We start from the raw sequence: 14,490 nt of genomic DNA on the forward strand, positions 1-14,490 counted from the left end.
TTTCAAGTTTCCTTTTTAGAAATAAAGGGGATTCAAATTATGGTTAATAGACTGTAAATAGTATATAGTATATGTACACATATTAATCTTTCTGGACAATTTCTAATTCTTTGGTTAGGCTAGCCATTTTCTCCAGGTTTTAAACCTCTTGAATACTGATGGTGCAGTGAACGATGTGGAGATTCTTCGTGAAGTTCACATATTTAAGGGTCGTCATGTCTGAGGATGATAGTTGAGTTAAAATGTTGTTCACTGGCTTGTAGATTTGGAGTCTTGAGAAGTGTTTAACCATATTCTCTAAGAAGGCATGATTCTAAGTGGTCATTTTACTGTTTGGAGTAAAAAAAAAAAAAAAAAAAGAACTCTAGTATGAGTTTGATTACCAAAGGAAGAAAGTCTGATGAGGGACAGTTTAAATCTGGCTATTGCTAGTTCCTAAAATTAACTTTTCTCTCCCGCATTTCTATGCCTGACATAGCGTTGGTTTACAAAACTACCTCCAGTGTTGACCTTTGAACTCTCAAGATTTGAGTTCAATCAGTCCCTCGGTCAGCCAGAGAAAATTCACAATAAACTGGAATTTCCTCAGATCATTTATATGGACAGGTGAGTTCTGTGGTTGATTGTCTTCTTAATGTGTTGTAGCAGTAGAAGTGAGCATATACTAAGTGTATATTGTACATAGGACTCACCTGGAGCTCTTGATAATATACATATTTGGATTCAGTGGATCTAGGTTGCGACCTAAGAGTTTGCATTTCTAAGAAGCTCTCAGGGCAATGCTGTTGATGCTTCTGATCTCTGGACCACAATTTTGAGTAGCTAGGCTTCAGGTGAAAGCCCTGCTGTCTGGTGGACAGTATCTGGAGTAGCTGCTGTGTATTTCTTGCTCATTTAATACTATTTGTATTCCTGAAAAAAGAAAAAAATCCTGAAAAAAGAAAAAAAAAAAGAAAAAAATTATAGAATTTTAATCTTAACGTCTGTTTTATTGACATATAGTTTACATACAAAGAAATGTTACCATTCTTAGGTGTACAGCTGATGAATTTCAACGAATGTATACAGCCAAGTAATACCACCATCACCCGGAAGGTGATATAGATATAGAACATTTCCATCACCCGGAAGGTTCCCTCGTGCCCCTTTGCAGTCAGTCCCTTCCCTCCACCTTCAGGCAACCACTTGTTTTCTGGCCCAGTACTTTTGTCATTTTTAGAATGTCATAATTAGGGACATTAATATTCAGTATGAGCCCTCTTGTGGCCGTCATCTTTCACTTAGAATAAGGTATTTGGAATTCATCCATGTTGTTGCATATATCAGTGATTTCTTTCTTAATGTTATTGAGTAGTATTACATTGTATGGAGGTACCACAGTATTTTTTCCATCAACTAGTTGATGGACATTTCAGATGTATCCAGTTTTAGGCTATTATGAATAAAGCTGCTGTGAACTTTCACAAAGAAGTCTTGGTGTGGTTTTTAGTGCTTCTGGGTAAAATACCTGGGAGTGAGATTGCTGTTGTATGAAAAGTATATTTTTAACTTTATAAGAAATTTCCAAACTGTTTTCTAAAGTGGCTGTACAGTTTTGCGTTCCTATCAGCAGTGTATGAGAGTTACATTTGCTCCAAATCCTCAACGATACTTGGAATTATCGGTCTTTTAAGTTTTAGCCATTCTCTTGGGTTTGTAGGAGTATTTTATTTTTCTTTTGATTTATAGTTCCCTGATAACTAACAATGTTGACCATATTTTCATGTGCTTAATTAATGGTCATTTGTATATTTTCTTAGGTGAAGTGTCTGTTCATATCTTTTGTCCACTTTTTAATTTGGTTGGTTGTGTTCATACTGAGTTGTAAGAGTTCTTTATATATTTTAGATACAAATCCAAATATTTTCTAACTCTACTTGTCTCTTCCATTTCTTTACTGGTGTTTTTAGAAGAGTAGGGGTTTTTGGTTTTGAGGAAGTCTAATGTATCAAGTGCCCTTTTATAGTTAGTGTTTTTTTGTGTTCTAATTAAGAAATATGCCAACCCAAGGTCACAAAGGTTTTCTTTGATATTTTCCCAGAAATTTTTTTGTAATTTTAACTCTTATGTTTATGTCTATGACCCATTTAGAGTTCATTTTCATATATGGTATGAGGTAAGGGGATTTTTTTTGCAGGCTGCGTAAGGCGGCATGCGGATGTCCAGTTATTCCAGCATCATTTGCTGAAAAGACACTCTTTTCCCCCATTGAATTACCTTGGTACATTTTTCAAAAATTAGTTGAACTTGTATTTGTAGGCCTTTTTCTGGAGGTTTTATTCTGTCTATTGTATAATCTTATGCCAGGGCTACATTGTCTCGACTACTGTGATTTTTTTTTTAAACATCTTTATTGGAATATAATTGCTTTACAATGGTGTGTTAGTTTCTGCTTTATAGCAAAGTGAATCAGTTATACATATACATATGTTCCCATATCTCTTCCCTCTTGCGTCTCCCTCTCTCCCACCCTCCCTATCCCACCCTTCTAGGTGGTCACAAACCACCTGACTACTGTGATTTTATTGTAAATCTTGACATCAGATAGTGTAAACCTCCCACTTTGCTATTCTTTTTAAAAAATTGTTTGGGCTATTCTGATCCATTTCTATCTAAATATTAGAAGCAGCTTGTCAAAACCCCTAATAGCTATTAGGATTTTGACTGGGACTGTGTTGAACCTATACGTCAGTTTGGGGAAATTGACATCTTAAAAATTTTTAGTCCTTCAGTCTATGAATATGGTATAGCTCCATTTACTTGAGTCTTTGCTAATTTCTCTCAACAGTGATTTATAATTTTTTGTGTACAGTTCTTGAACATATCCAATTGTTTATCTCTAAATAATTATTGCTTTTGATGTTATTATAAGGCTTTTTAAAAAACTTTACTTTTTGTTTGTTCTCTACAAGTATACAGAAATGCAATCGATTTTTTTCCTCTTTCTTTTTAAATTGACTTTGCATCTTTTGACCTTACTAAGAAATTCACTTATTAGTTCTGATGCATTTTCGTAGATTCCTTGACTTTTCCTATGTAGATGATCATGTTATCTGCAACTAAAGGCAGCTTTACTTCTTCCTTTTCTATCTGTATGACTTTTACTTCTTTTTTTTAACCTTACTGCACTGGCTATGCCTCCAGTAAAACATTGAATAGAAGAGGCAAGAGTGGGCATTCTTGGATTGTTCCTGATACTAGGGGAAAGCTTTCAGTCTTTCACCATTAAATATGATGTTAGCTCTGTGTTTTCATAGATATCCTTTGTCTGATTAAGGCAGTTTCCTTGTATCCCAAGTTTGCTGAAACTTTGTGTCATTAATGTTTTTAAATATAAATTGTGTTTGTGGGATTATTATTTGCTCAGGTACATGTACAGGAGCAAAGAGCTTGTTCGAAGTAAAAGAGAGTGTATTCGAAAGTTGAAAGAGGAAATAAAAGTTCTGCAGCAAAAACTGGAAAGGTAAGTCATAGACAGCTTTGTACTTAGAAATGTGAAAGATAGCGTAGGATATTCAAATCGGATAATTTGCTTTTATCTAAAAATTCAGAGTTTTAAGTATTAACTAGTGTTATTTTATAAAATAGATAAGAAAAATGTGTTTCTAAGTGTGAAACTGTCTTTAAGATGTGCAATAGTAGTCCCAAGGAACATTAGTGTCCCAAGTCACACAATTGGCAGTGTATTGAAGGGCACCCAAGTTCTGATTTCACAGCTCTTTACTTTTTCTGCTCTCCTTGCCGTCTTTTTCACAAACACAGGAGAGGTGACTGCCACAAAACTCTAATTGCTTTGTCTTGGGAAAGCAGTTTTGAGGTGCCTGGGGAAGGTAAAACAATGGTGTTCTCTCTAGAGTGGTGCTGACTCAAACTGAAGGTTGTATTTGTGACACATACCAAGTCCTTTCTCCTGTGGAGGGATCTTTCCCTTCTTGTTCATCTGTTCTGCAAGGACTGTTTCTGTGGACTCGCCACGTGACTTCTTAAGGAGGAGTCATTGTCATTTCTCTCTAGTAGAAGAGAGCCCACTGATTTAATGTGCAGGAAAGAAATCATAAGTACACTGTCAGTGGCTTTTCCCCCTTTATCTACTTAGCATTTTTGCTGCTACCACCCCACCTCTGCCCACTTCATTGCTAGCTCAGTAATTTCCCTGACGGGCAGAACCTTCCATACCAGCCCGAGAAAGACCCTGTACCTATAGGTGCCCCTCTCCAGCTCCCTCTCTCACTTAGGAAGAACTTATCTAAGAGGTATTATGATCCATCATCTAGTTGTCTAAAGATAGACTTAAGCTGGGGATTGATTCCTCACATACTCCTGGAAGTGACTTATGGGACTTTATACCTGTGGCAATATTTTACTTTTAAGATTTTAGTGATACTTTGTAAGATTGGAAAGTTCTGTGTTTATACAACCAGATATACGTGATGCGTTATAGCTCAAAAATGCTCAATTTTCCAGTAACCAGCAAGGCATTCTGGCTTATTTAGATTTTAAAATAGTGTACCGGAACATCTTCTATAGTATGATACTACTTTCTTTTTAAAATAAAGTGACTTTTAAAATTTCAGATAATTTTACTTGGGTAATTTTTTTAAAAAATTGCTTGTCTGTGTGTGACATAATCCTGGGAATCTATACAAGACACTGTTAATGGATACCATTAGGTGGTAGAAGTGAGATGGGGGCGGATGGCTTTTGTGGTTTGTTTTACACATTTTTGTAATTGTTTTCTTACCAGGTGCATGCATTACTTTTATTGTTTAAAAAAATAAAAATGTTCACCATTTCTTCTATAAGGTACTCTAATATTAAAAGTAAGATTTCTTGTGTACAGTGTAGACATCTTTTTTGAAACTACTTTTGCTCTGATTCTACTAAATTAGTACAAGTGCTGCATTGTGTGAAGTAGTTGGTCTAAAGGAATTCAGTAAAAGAACAGAAAAATGATTGTCATAAAATTGAAGATAAGTTTCTTAGAGAAAATTTTTTCCTGAAATTTTGTAGAAGTATCACGTTAAAATGCAGCGAACCTGAGAAGAGTTACAGATGTCAAAGAACGGCTTAGAATCTTATGAGGCTATCAATGCTGCAGTGCCAGTAAGAAGATGTTTCCTTTGGTCCAAGCCAGTGCTGGATTAATAACTTCTTTCAACAAACACTGAAAGCTTAAGAAGACATGTTAACCATGTCTATGGGAGAGACAAGAGGTTTAGTTCATGTACTGTAGGAGTTCAGAGAGGGGAGATCTTCCTTTGGCATTTGGGGGCATGGCATATGGAGGGGAGACTTCATGGAGAAAGTAGATCTTGAAAGACCAGTTGAGTTTAGGTAAACTGATAGCTACAATTAAGCCAAGGAAATAGGAGTGTAAGGAATGGAATAGTTCTTCAAAGTTCTTCCAGTTTTACATATTTAATATCCTTTTCAGTGAAAGCTGTAACTCTCTGTGGCAGGCAGATCCACAGGAGAAGTCATTTTAATTCTCCTTTCAGTTAGAGTAGCTGAAGTGTCTTTGCTGCATACCCTCTAACGTGGTTGATTTTGAGTCGCATTATATTTTTTTTTATTTCATAATGTCCTTTTTGATATAGAAACAGACAATTTTCCTTCTTCCTAGTTTTATGCCTGTTTCTTTTTTCACTTTCTTTAGAGAAATGTGAAGTGACTCTATCCTTTTGTAAATGGAATCCCAGGATTATAGTGTACCTGTACCAATGAGTCAGCTTAATTATGTACCAGTTAGACTGTCTTCTGCAGTGAGCTGTAGAATTCACTAAAGTAAATCTCTTTACTGAGTGTAGCGTGTACTAGTAATGGCAGAACATTGGGTATTATTAAAATAATTAATTAGTTGTTTTGGTTACATATTGAAGACATTTATTATTTACTAATCCCAAAGAAATCTTCAATAATTTATTCCTGGCCTGGCCTGTTGAATGAGTATGTGAATAATAGGGTACGTAGGACTCGGCAGAAGAAAGATTTGCGTTTTCTTATCTCTGACCTTTGTCAATACCTGCTTCCCATTTCCAGATTTCTCTCTCTCATTTTTCCTAATTGCAGAGTACTTGATCTAAAGGGCAGCAGAGAAGAAACGGTTGGGTACTAGTTCACCAGCATTATTTTCAGATTTGAGTAATGATAATATATCCCTTTTGCTCTAAGAAACAGAATTTACTTTTATGACAAGAGCCTAAATGTGATATGAATCAAGAGGAAGCATCACTGGCATGGCTCTGACTAGGAGCCCATTTTAAATGCTTTTTGCCAGGTGTAAAAATTTAGGTTATTGTCAGTTTTCACTTTTGTAGTTAGAGAACTTTTTGCTCTATAGATTAACGTATTAAATATTGTATGGCATTTAGGAATAAGCCTTTCCATTGACTCTTCAGAAAATAACAGATCTTTTGTCAGCGAGCCTGAAAATACAAGGCAGCCTTGGCAGTAGAGTACCATTGTCTCTGCCTCCTAGGTATGTGAAGTACGGCTCGGGCCCGGCTCGGTTCCCACTCCCGGACATGTTGAAATATGTTATTGAATTTGCTAGTACAAAACCTGCCTCAGAAAACTCTGCATCTCAAAGTGATGCACGCATGACGTTACCACTTTCTTCTGAGCACTGCCCGGCTTCTGACCTGATATCCAAGGAAAGGTAATGCAAACAAGTTTTAAAAATAGTATGTAATGGGTTTTTCGGTTTAATTTGAACTGTGCACCATCTTTCCACCTGATTAACACTCACCCCGTAAGGGCTCAAAGGCCGTGAGCTCTTTGTCTTAAAGGGAAGGATTTTGCCAACTGTCACTTGGGTGAATTTTTCATAATTCCCACCGGTGCCTTCGTCTTGCCCACACGATAGTTGGGATTATTTCAGAGGCGTTTTGAGCTGTTTGGAATAGTGTTCATTCTCCAGCAGGCCCAGCTTGCTTTGAGCTTGCTGTAAGCTAGGTGCCACAAAAGGCCTTCCTCAGAGGAAACCTCAGCCCCTGAACTTCTAAAACATCTCATTTTCTCGTTTGCTGAAGAAGTGTGCATGACTAAGTAAACGTCAAGGGAAGGAGAACTTACTCACAAATAGAAAATTAAGATATGGAAAAGAACTGGCTCGAAATCGAAGAGGACAGCCTAGAGGGGTTTATCCAGTAAAGAGACAGGGAGGCCACGTCACGTGAGCCCTTGCTTCTCTTGCGGCTCAGCCGTGTACAGCACCCTCTGTGGCCTGGAGGAGCCACTGGGGCCAGCGCGGATCAAATTTGATGTGTGTGTCCTGGCTAACAAAAACACTAGAACCTGTAGAAAAGGTTAGACTCTGATGTTAAAAAAAACAAAACAAAGCAATCATTCTTCCAGCTCCCCCCGCCGCACACACACGTATTAATACTCATTCATTGATGTTTGTGCAGAAGTGCATATGTGGATAGAACATACCAAATGGTAGGAGTGATTATCTCTGGGGGATGGCATGAGGCAAGGGGTGGGGGGTTCTTTTACTTTTATACTCTACCTGTGCGTATTTCTTTGGGCTTTTGTAGAATGTTTTTATGTCCTTTGTAAAATATAAATGGTTTTAATTTTTAAAAAGTGGTTTAATAACATAAAATAGTACTGCCTATATTAGATGTTAAAGTGCTCTGTGTATGTGTGATCTTTTCTGAGATTGAGATGTCTGCTCGTTTGCTTATGTTGGGCTTATTTTTCCATATGTATGGGTCCTTAGGGAAAAGAGGTTTTCTCCATTACTCTGTGTACGGGAGAAAGGCAGGTGGGAAAGGGAGAGAGGGTTGCTTTTAAGTCAGAGGTAGGAAGTTTATATGCTTCAGTTTTGGTGTGAAACAGAAACCTAAGTACAGTCACAGGATTAGTTTATATTCCTGCTGGTTTGTCTCTGTGCAGTTTGTTTGGCATTAGTTAATTAGTAGATAAATTAACATTTACTTTACATACTTTATTCTTGGTTTACAACAACGATGTAAAGAAGTTAACATCCCACATTTCATAGCTGAGGTATCAGATTACTTGCCTGAGGCTACTAACTTTTCCTTGGGTATTTGGCCAAGGCGTGGTAGAGCTGAGATTGTCTGCCTTTAAGTCCTGCACCCTGTGCTGTCCCAGGGGGCCACCTATTTGCATTCCTGTGGGTTGGATGTTGAGCTGATACTATTTTTCTTCTGTGTATTTTGTTCCTGCATCTGTCTCTCCATCTCACTTTAGTCAGTTGCATCTTGGAAACACTGTAGTTGATTCCTTGATTATTCCAGTCCCAATCTTCTCTTCTCCATGTTCCTTCTCATCCTTTCTTCATGAAAAGGCAAGTGGTTAGAGAGCAGGAGGCATAGACTCTTAAACCCAGGCGGATCTGGGTGTAAACCCCTCTCTGTCATTTACTAGCTGGGTGAACTTGGATACGTTGCTTTATTTCTCTAAATCTTAGGTTTGTAGTTGGTAAAATAGGGATGGTCCTAGTACCTGCCTCATGAGCAAGTTGGGTTAAATGAGATGATGCATGTAAAGGAAAGGTTTGGCTCAGTAACTGCAGAGTAAACACTCACTAAGTTATAGCTGTACTTCCCCACGTAGCAGCTTGCTTTAGAAAGCGCATTAATTTAGGCCAAGGCGTATGTTGGAAACCATCATCTGAGCATGTTTTTTATCTTCCTTCAGTACAAGGAAAGAGAGCACGTCTCAAGATGCTGAAAGCACCTTTTCTTCTGAAGGTTCTCTACACAAGTCTAAGGTGGCGAATCAGCCACTTACACCTTCCCGATCTTCCATGGAAATGCCCTCACACCCAGCTCCTCGAACGGTCACAGATGAGGAGATAAACTTTGTTAAGACCTGCCTTCAGAGGTGGAGGAGCGAGATTGAACAAGATATACAAGGTTGGCTCTTTCAATACTTCCCAGTTACTCTTTGCCTTTTCTGTTTGTTTGAATATGTGGAAGTTAGGTACCTTGGGTACATGTCCTGCCATTGCCATGTATACTGTTGAATTTTGGGGATTGTGACCTCTTTGGTACTTTTTGTTCCCTGTGAGATTGGGTCACACACGTCTGTTTTACAACCATGAAAAGATTCCCCCCCTGGATTCCCTCCTCAAAATTTCTGGGAAATCCTGGGTAGCTTGGACACTCATGACACTTAGCTTTGGCTGAGAATTTTCTGCATCTGCTGATTTTCTTTTCCCATAGTTTATCTGAACTCTGGCTTCACTTGACCCAAACGTAGAATTTTGTTTTCCTGAATTACCACTTTTAAAGTCTTTTCTACATGAAGTATGCTTTATTGAAGGTTAATGAAGCAAAGAATATGTGAGTAATGCACGCAGTGTAAAATCGTATTATTCACATTCTGTTCCGAAAATCCTTTGGCCTCGTTGTCTTGTTGCTCAGACTTCCCCTCCTCCCCTTCTTTCTCCTTTTATCTAGGGAGCAGTAAATAAATAATACAAATCTAGATTCCTCCCAGGTTCTTATTCATAGAAATCTGGCCCTGCCTTTTGTTGTGCCTTCCCCTTTCAGGTCCTGTCCCTGGGACATATATTTTACACCCAAGTGCCCCATTAAGGTCTTTTTCTAGAAACTGTTTTCTCTCTAAGAAATTCTGGTGTGAATTATAAGAGGTGATTTTTTAAAAATCTTAATGTAGTTATATTAAACTAAAAGCCTTTGTAACCTAAAGCTCCACCTACTTTAAAACTGCGTCCTTCTTCGTGGTTCATAGAGTGAAGTTGAACTGGTCAGAACCCCAGGTGCAGAGAAGCAGTACTCTTCGCAGAGCTAAAGCTGCCTGCGTGACGTGTAATGAAATCATTTTAACTAAGTATTCTTTTTTTTTAACAGATTTAAAGAACTGTATTGCAAGCACTACCCAGACTATTGAGCAGATGTACTGTGATCCTCTCCTCCGTCAGGTAGAATGAAAATTGATGGGAAGGTAGTCAAGGCATGTTCTGATGGTGCTAATGGTAGATACAAAAAGAAAAGTTGATGGTTTTCTTTGAAACTGAATGGAAACTTCCCTGAGATATAAAGATAACTTTAGGAAAGAAATAGCTATTATTCTATATTTTAGGCTAAAAAAAAGCAATGTATCTTCTGTCACCAACAGAACCTAAAATATATTTGTTTTGATTCTGCCACATGGTATTTTTTTCATGTATTTGAAAAGTTTGTCATTAAATATTAATAAAAATTTCTCATAAAATGGTTAATTTAAGTAGTGCAGTGGGGGAAACCTGACCAGGGACTGGTTCCCCATCCTTTCCAAAGTACCATGATCCTTCGTGATCCTTTGTTTAGCAGCGTGCTTTCAAGCTTTATATCCCTAGTAATTCCAAAAGGGAGGTAGGCAGGGCAGAAATTTCAGTTTCCGCATATGTTTTTGTTTAGAGTAACATTCTGGGCATAGAGGGGAAAGAGGCTCCAGTTAGGGGCATGCCCTCCACTGGCTTCTGTGTGAACCACAGGCCGCGGGAGGAGAGCTCTGTTTCTAGGGTCGCATGGAGGCACAGTTGTGTTGCACAGCAGGAATGCACCATGTAAATCTTGGCTGTTCCCCATTTTCTCTTTTCTATTATTTAAAAAATTTCACCACCAGTAAAAACATGTCAAGGTACTGATTAATGTAAGTTTACTTTGGCTCGATGGATGACTTTCTTTCACTAGTACTTACTTGGCACTTAAGCATTGCTCTATTTTCCCCATATTGGGGGAAAAAAAGGCTTTTCACATGTTGAAACAAAAAAGTATGTCGTTAAAAAGGGTCTTCACCCACAGATAAGTGGATGATAACTTGCAAGAAGAAATATAGAGACCACGAGACCGACTAATAATGAAATATGCTAACTTAGATTTTGTTAACAAATAAAATAGGCATAGAACAAGATAGCTGCTAAACTTGTAGGTACCAAGTGTGGTAAACATCTTCTCAACATGAGTAGTCATGGTGGTTCTGTTTTTAGATAAACTGAATTTGGAACTCGGGGGATAAATAGGTCTCAGTTATCTTTCGTTTTAGATGTATAATCATAGGAGTTTAGAGTTGAAAGGGGCCTCAACGAGGTCATCTAGTTCAATTGTCCGATTTTAAAGATTCAGGAACCAAGACGTAATTAGGAGATTCCAAGGCTGTGTTTTTGTTAGTTCATCTTGAATCAGCAAACACATGTATAAACAGGCCGTTTTCTGGTGTCTGACAGTTGGGCATACTTTTGAATTTTAGTAACCTAAGTCTTGTCAGATTATTTTGGTTATTAACCTGATAGAGGAATTGCTTTGTGATTTGCAGGTGCCTTATCGTTTGCATGCAGTTCTTGTTCATGAAGGACAAGCAAATGCAGGACACTACTGGGCCTATATCTATAATCAGCCCCGACAAGTCTGGCTCAAGTACAACGACATCTCTGTTACCGAGTCTTCCTGGGAAGAACTTGAAAGAGATTCCTATGGGGGCCTGAGAAATGTTAGTGCTTACTGCCTGATGTACATTAACGACAAGCTACCCCACTTCAGTGCAGGTAAAAGCACCTTAACAGAAGCCAGGGGTGGGGGAAATCTGTACTGCTCAGGGAAGGGAACAATCTTGTAGTTTAAAATAAAAATTTTAACTCAGATTTATTATAAAGTAATAATGTATTTAAAAAATACAAATAGTATAAAGGAGACTAAAAAGGAAAAATAAATTTGCTTTCCTCCTTCCGTCCTTGAGCCCAACGAGTATCCATTCTTAGGTTTCATGTGTAGTCTTCAAGAAGTGTTCTATGCAGAGGCTAGAGTTTATTTATCGATCTCTCTCCCACACCCAATTTCTCCCCCCAAAGGGGATATTTTTCCATTCTGTTCTGCGTCTTTTTCATTAATTGTTTTTCTTAGTGATCTGTATGTTTTTATAAATAGAACCAACTTATTCTTTTTAACTGCATAATAATTCCATTGCATGGAATATGTATATAATCTGTTAAACCAGCCTCCCATTGACAGACCTTTAAGCTGCCTCTAGTTTTTTTCTCTTTTAGTGACATTCTTGCACACATATTTTTACACCCTTTGGAGAATAGCTAGACGTGACAAGTGGGTTTGCCGGAACAGTTTCATACTTCTCATACTACTACTGCTAATGCCAAGAGCAATTATCATTATCATTTATGTTGGGACTTTCCTCCTATTGCACACTTTCAAACTTTATTTCTCTAATAACGTATAACTCTAAAAGGGCGGTAGGCAGGGCAGGAATTCTTATCACCCACATTTTCCGGCTGAGGTTCTGCACTTGTCTGGAGTCTTAGAGCCAGTAAATATTCTGATTCCAGGTTCTGTGCTGTTTTCCATTTATATTACTCTCTCTTTCTTTCTTCCTTTCACATCTGAGATCATGGAAGGCATCTCCTTTTAGTGTTCAAACTTCACTGTGTTGCCTAAGTAAGGAAACACGTAAGGCCTTTTGTCCGGGCAGCAAATGATCTTTCTGATCTGTTAGCGTGTGCTTGAGGGATAAGCGATGGAGAGAATGATCACTTAACGGTAACTGATCTTCATAATTGCATGTTTGCAGTGTGAAAGCAGGAACAGCTGCTCGTGGGAGTTACTGTGCAAATAATCGTGCAGGCTGTTGGTGGTATCTAGGAGCCTTGTTGTTACACGTATGGCTCATTTTTATATTACAGAAACAGACAAAAAGTGGAAACTGTCATTTGCTTAGTGAAAAGACTAGTTAATAGCAACCAGTACATGGATGTGCTGTTCTGCTGTAGGTTTTTATGTTTTGTTTTGGTCACAGGGTTAGAGATGAGATTTAGTATGTCCTCGCTATCCTTGCCATTTTTCATCATAGCCTTTAATGAACCAGGTATTACTGACCATCTAACCTTTGTATCAGTTTGCTTTCTTATAGCACTTGATTGTGTGAAACTTAAGGCGGTATAAATGTCTTGGAATACATCTCTAACCGTCTTGAGATGGATATTCTTATCAGTAATAGGAGCATTGGTTACACTGACAAAACTGTCTACCTTGAAATATCCATTGGATCTAATGATTTTCTCAATTTCCAAGAAATGTTTGGTTTGTTCTTGCTACTTTGTCACTGATTGGCCTCTACTCCAAATCCTTAGTCATTATCGTCGATTGATTCGTTTAACAAATATTCAATGTGCCTACCTACTAATATGCCAGGCACTGTTACTGGGGTGCTGTGACTGTTGGCCTGATATTGTCAGTACTTCAGATGGATTATGTACGTGTGTATGTATTTTTCATTAGGAGTAAGAAAAAAAGACAAAGTGTCTTATTTTCTTTCTTTCTAGAAAGGACCTTTGGATTCCTTGAGACCTTTTGCTTGGTGGAACTTCGTTTAAACTCTGTCTTTGTTCTTCCTCAGAGGCGGCCCCGAATGAATTAGATCAGATGTCAGGAGAAGTGGAAGCCCTCTCTGTTGAACTGAAGCATTACATTCAGGAAGATAACTGGAGGTTTGAGCAGGAAGTAGAAGAGTGGGAAGAAGAGCAGTCTTGCAAAATCCCTCAAATGGAGTCTTCCACCGGCTCAGCATCACAGGATTTCTCTCCATCACAAGGTACCTGAGAAGGGCATCTATGCCGGTGATCTGGTGGGATTCATGCTGCACTCCAATAGCCAGTCCCGTGCGCTTCATCTGAGTGAGCCGTGCCACGGTCTGCACACTGGAGTTCAGATAGAGTTGGTGTTGCAAAACCTGGCGGCCTAGCCTGTGGCTCTAGACTGTCATTTCTGCTGAGCAGAAGTAAGAGCAGAAAGACTAGCTGCCTGTACTTTCACTCTGTTTAGTTTTTTGCTTATCTCCCAGGTTGCAGGAGAAACTATGTAGGATTAATAGGTAGATTTTATGAAAACTATTCTCCAAAGGTGATCTTCCTAACAGATGGTTGTTTGTAGGAAGGCTTCTTGGCATAAAGAAATATGACAGCATCAGGAGCACATTAAACTTTACAGCATCGTCAGTGGCTTCTTGCTAAAATAGCCATTTCTTTTAGGCACTAGTTTCTAGGGGAAATTCTAGGTTTTTTTAAAAAGGTTTGTTAGAAGGTTTGCCCATGAAACTTTGTATCAGTCCTGCTTGCCGTTTACAGAGTGTTCTAGAGGTTACTTCTCATCAGATGCTAATTCCTTTGTGCGGTTCTTTATCAGAGTCTTCAGTCGCCTCTTCCCACGGGGCTCGCTGCTTGTCCTCCGAGCATGCCGTGATCGTGAAGGAGCAGACCGCCCAGGCCATTGCAAACACGGCACGTGCCTACGAGAAGAGTGGTGTGGAAGCAGCGTTGAGTGAGGTGAGAATGGCTTAGAAGCCCAAGTGGAGGAGGGGTGGGCTCTTGGCAATAACGGCCACAGTTTCTCGCATTTCTGTTATCCTGTGCCTGCTGCATTTAACCAATCCCTCTTTATTTCTTCTGTTTTTTTCTTACTCTTTCTCTCC

At 38.6% G+C, this 14,490-nt stretch overlaps 1 protein-coding gene across 11 annotated transcripts in view; it reads left to right on the forward strand.

The window, feature by feature from the left end:
* The window catches only part of USP28 (ubiquitin specific peptidase 28), a 56,785-nt gene that overhangs the window by 34,348 nt on the left and 7,947 nt on the right, over window positions 1–14,490 (forward strand). For 10 of the 11 annotated variants that reach the window (XM_065881734.1, XM_065881739.1, XM_065881741.1 and 7 more), the window contains 8 exons: window positions 479–606; window positions 3,407–3,502; window positions 6,518–6,697; window positions 8,707–8,924; window positions 9,885–9,955; window positions 11,332–11,560; window positions 13,420–13,614; window positions 14,205–14,344. In XM_065881734.1, coding sequence (XP_065737806.1) covers window positions 479–606; window positions 3,407–3,502; window positions 6,518–6,697; window positions 8,707–8,924; window positions 9,885–9,955; window positions 11,332–11,560; window positions 13,420–13,614; window positions 14,205–14,344 — 1,257 coding nt within the window. The remainder of the gene's footprint in view (window positions 1–478; window positions 607–3,406; window positions 3,503–6,517; window positions 6,698–8,706; window positions 8,925–9,884; window positions 9,956–11,331; window positions 11,561–13,419; window positions 13,615–14,204; window positions 14,345–14,490) is intronic. The other variant, XM_065881745.1, reaches the window with a different exon arrangement.

Source organism: Phocoena phocoena, chromosome 8, assembly GCF_963924675.1.
Source record: "Phocoena phocoena chromosome 8, mPhoPho1.1, whole genome shotgun sequence".
Lineage (NCBI taxonomy): Eukaryota > Metazoa > Chordata > Mammalia > Artiodactyla > Phocoenidae > Phocoena > Phocoena phocoena.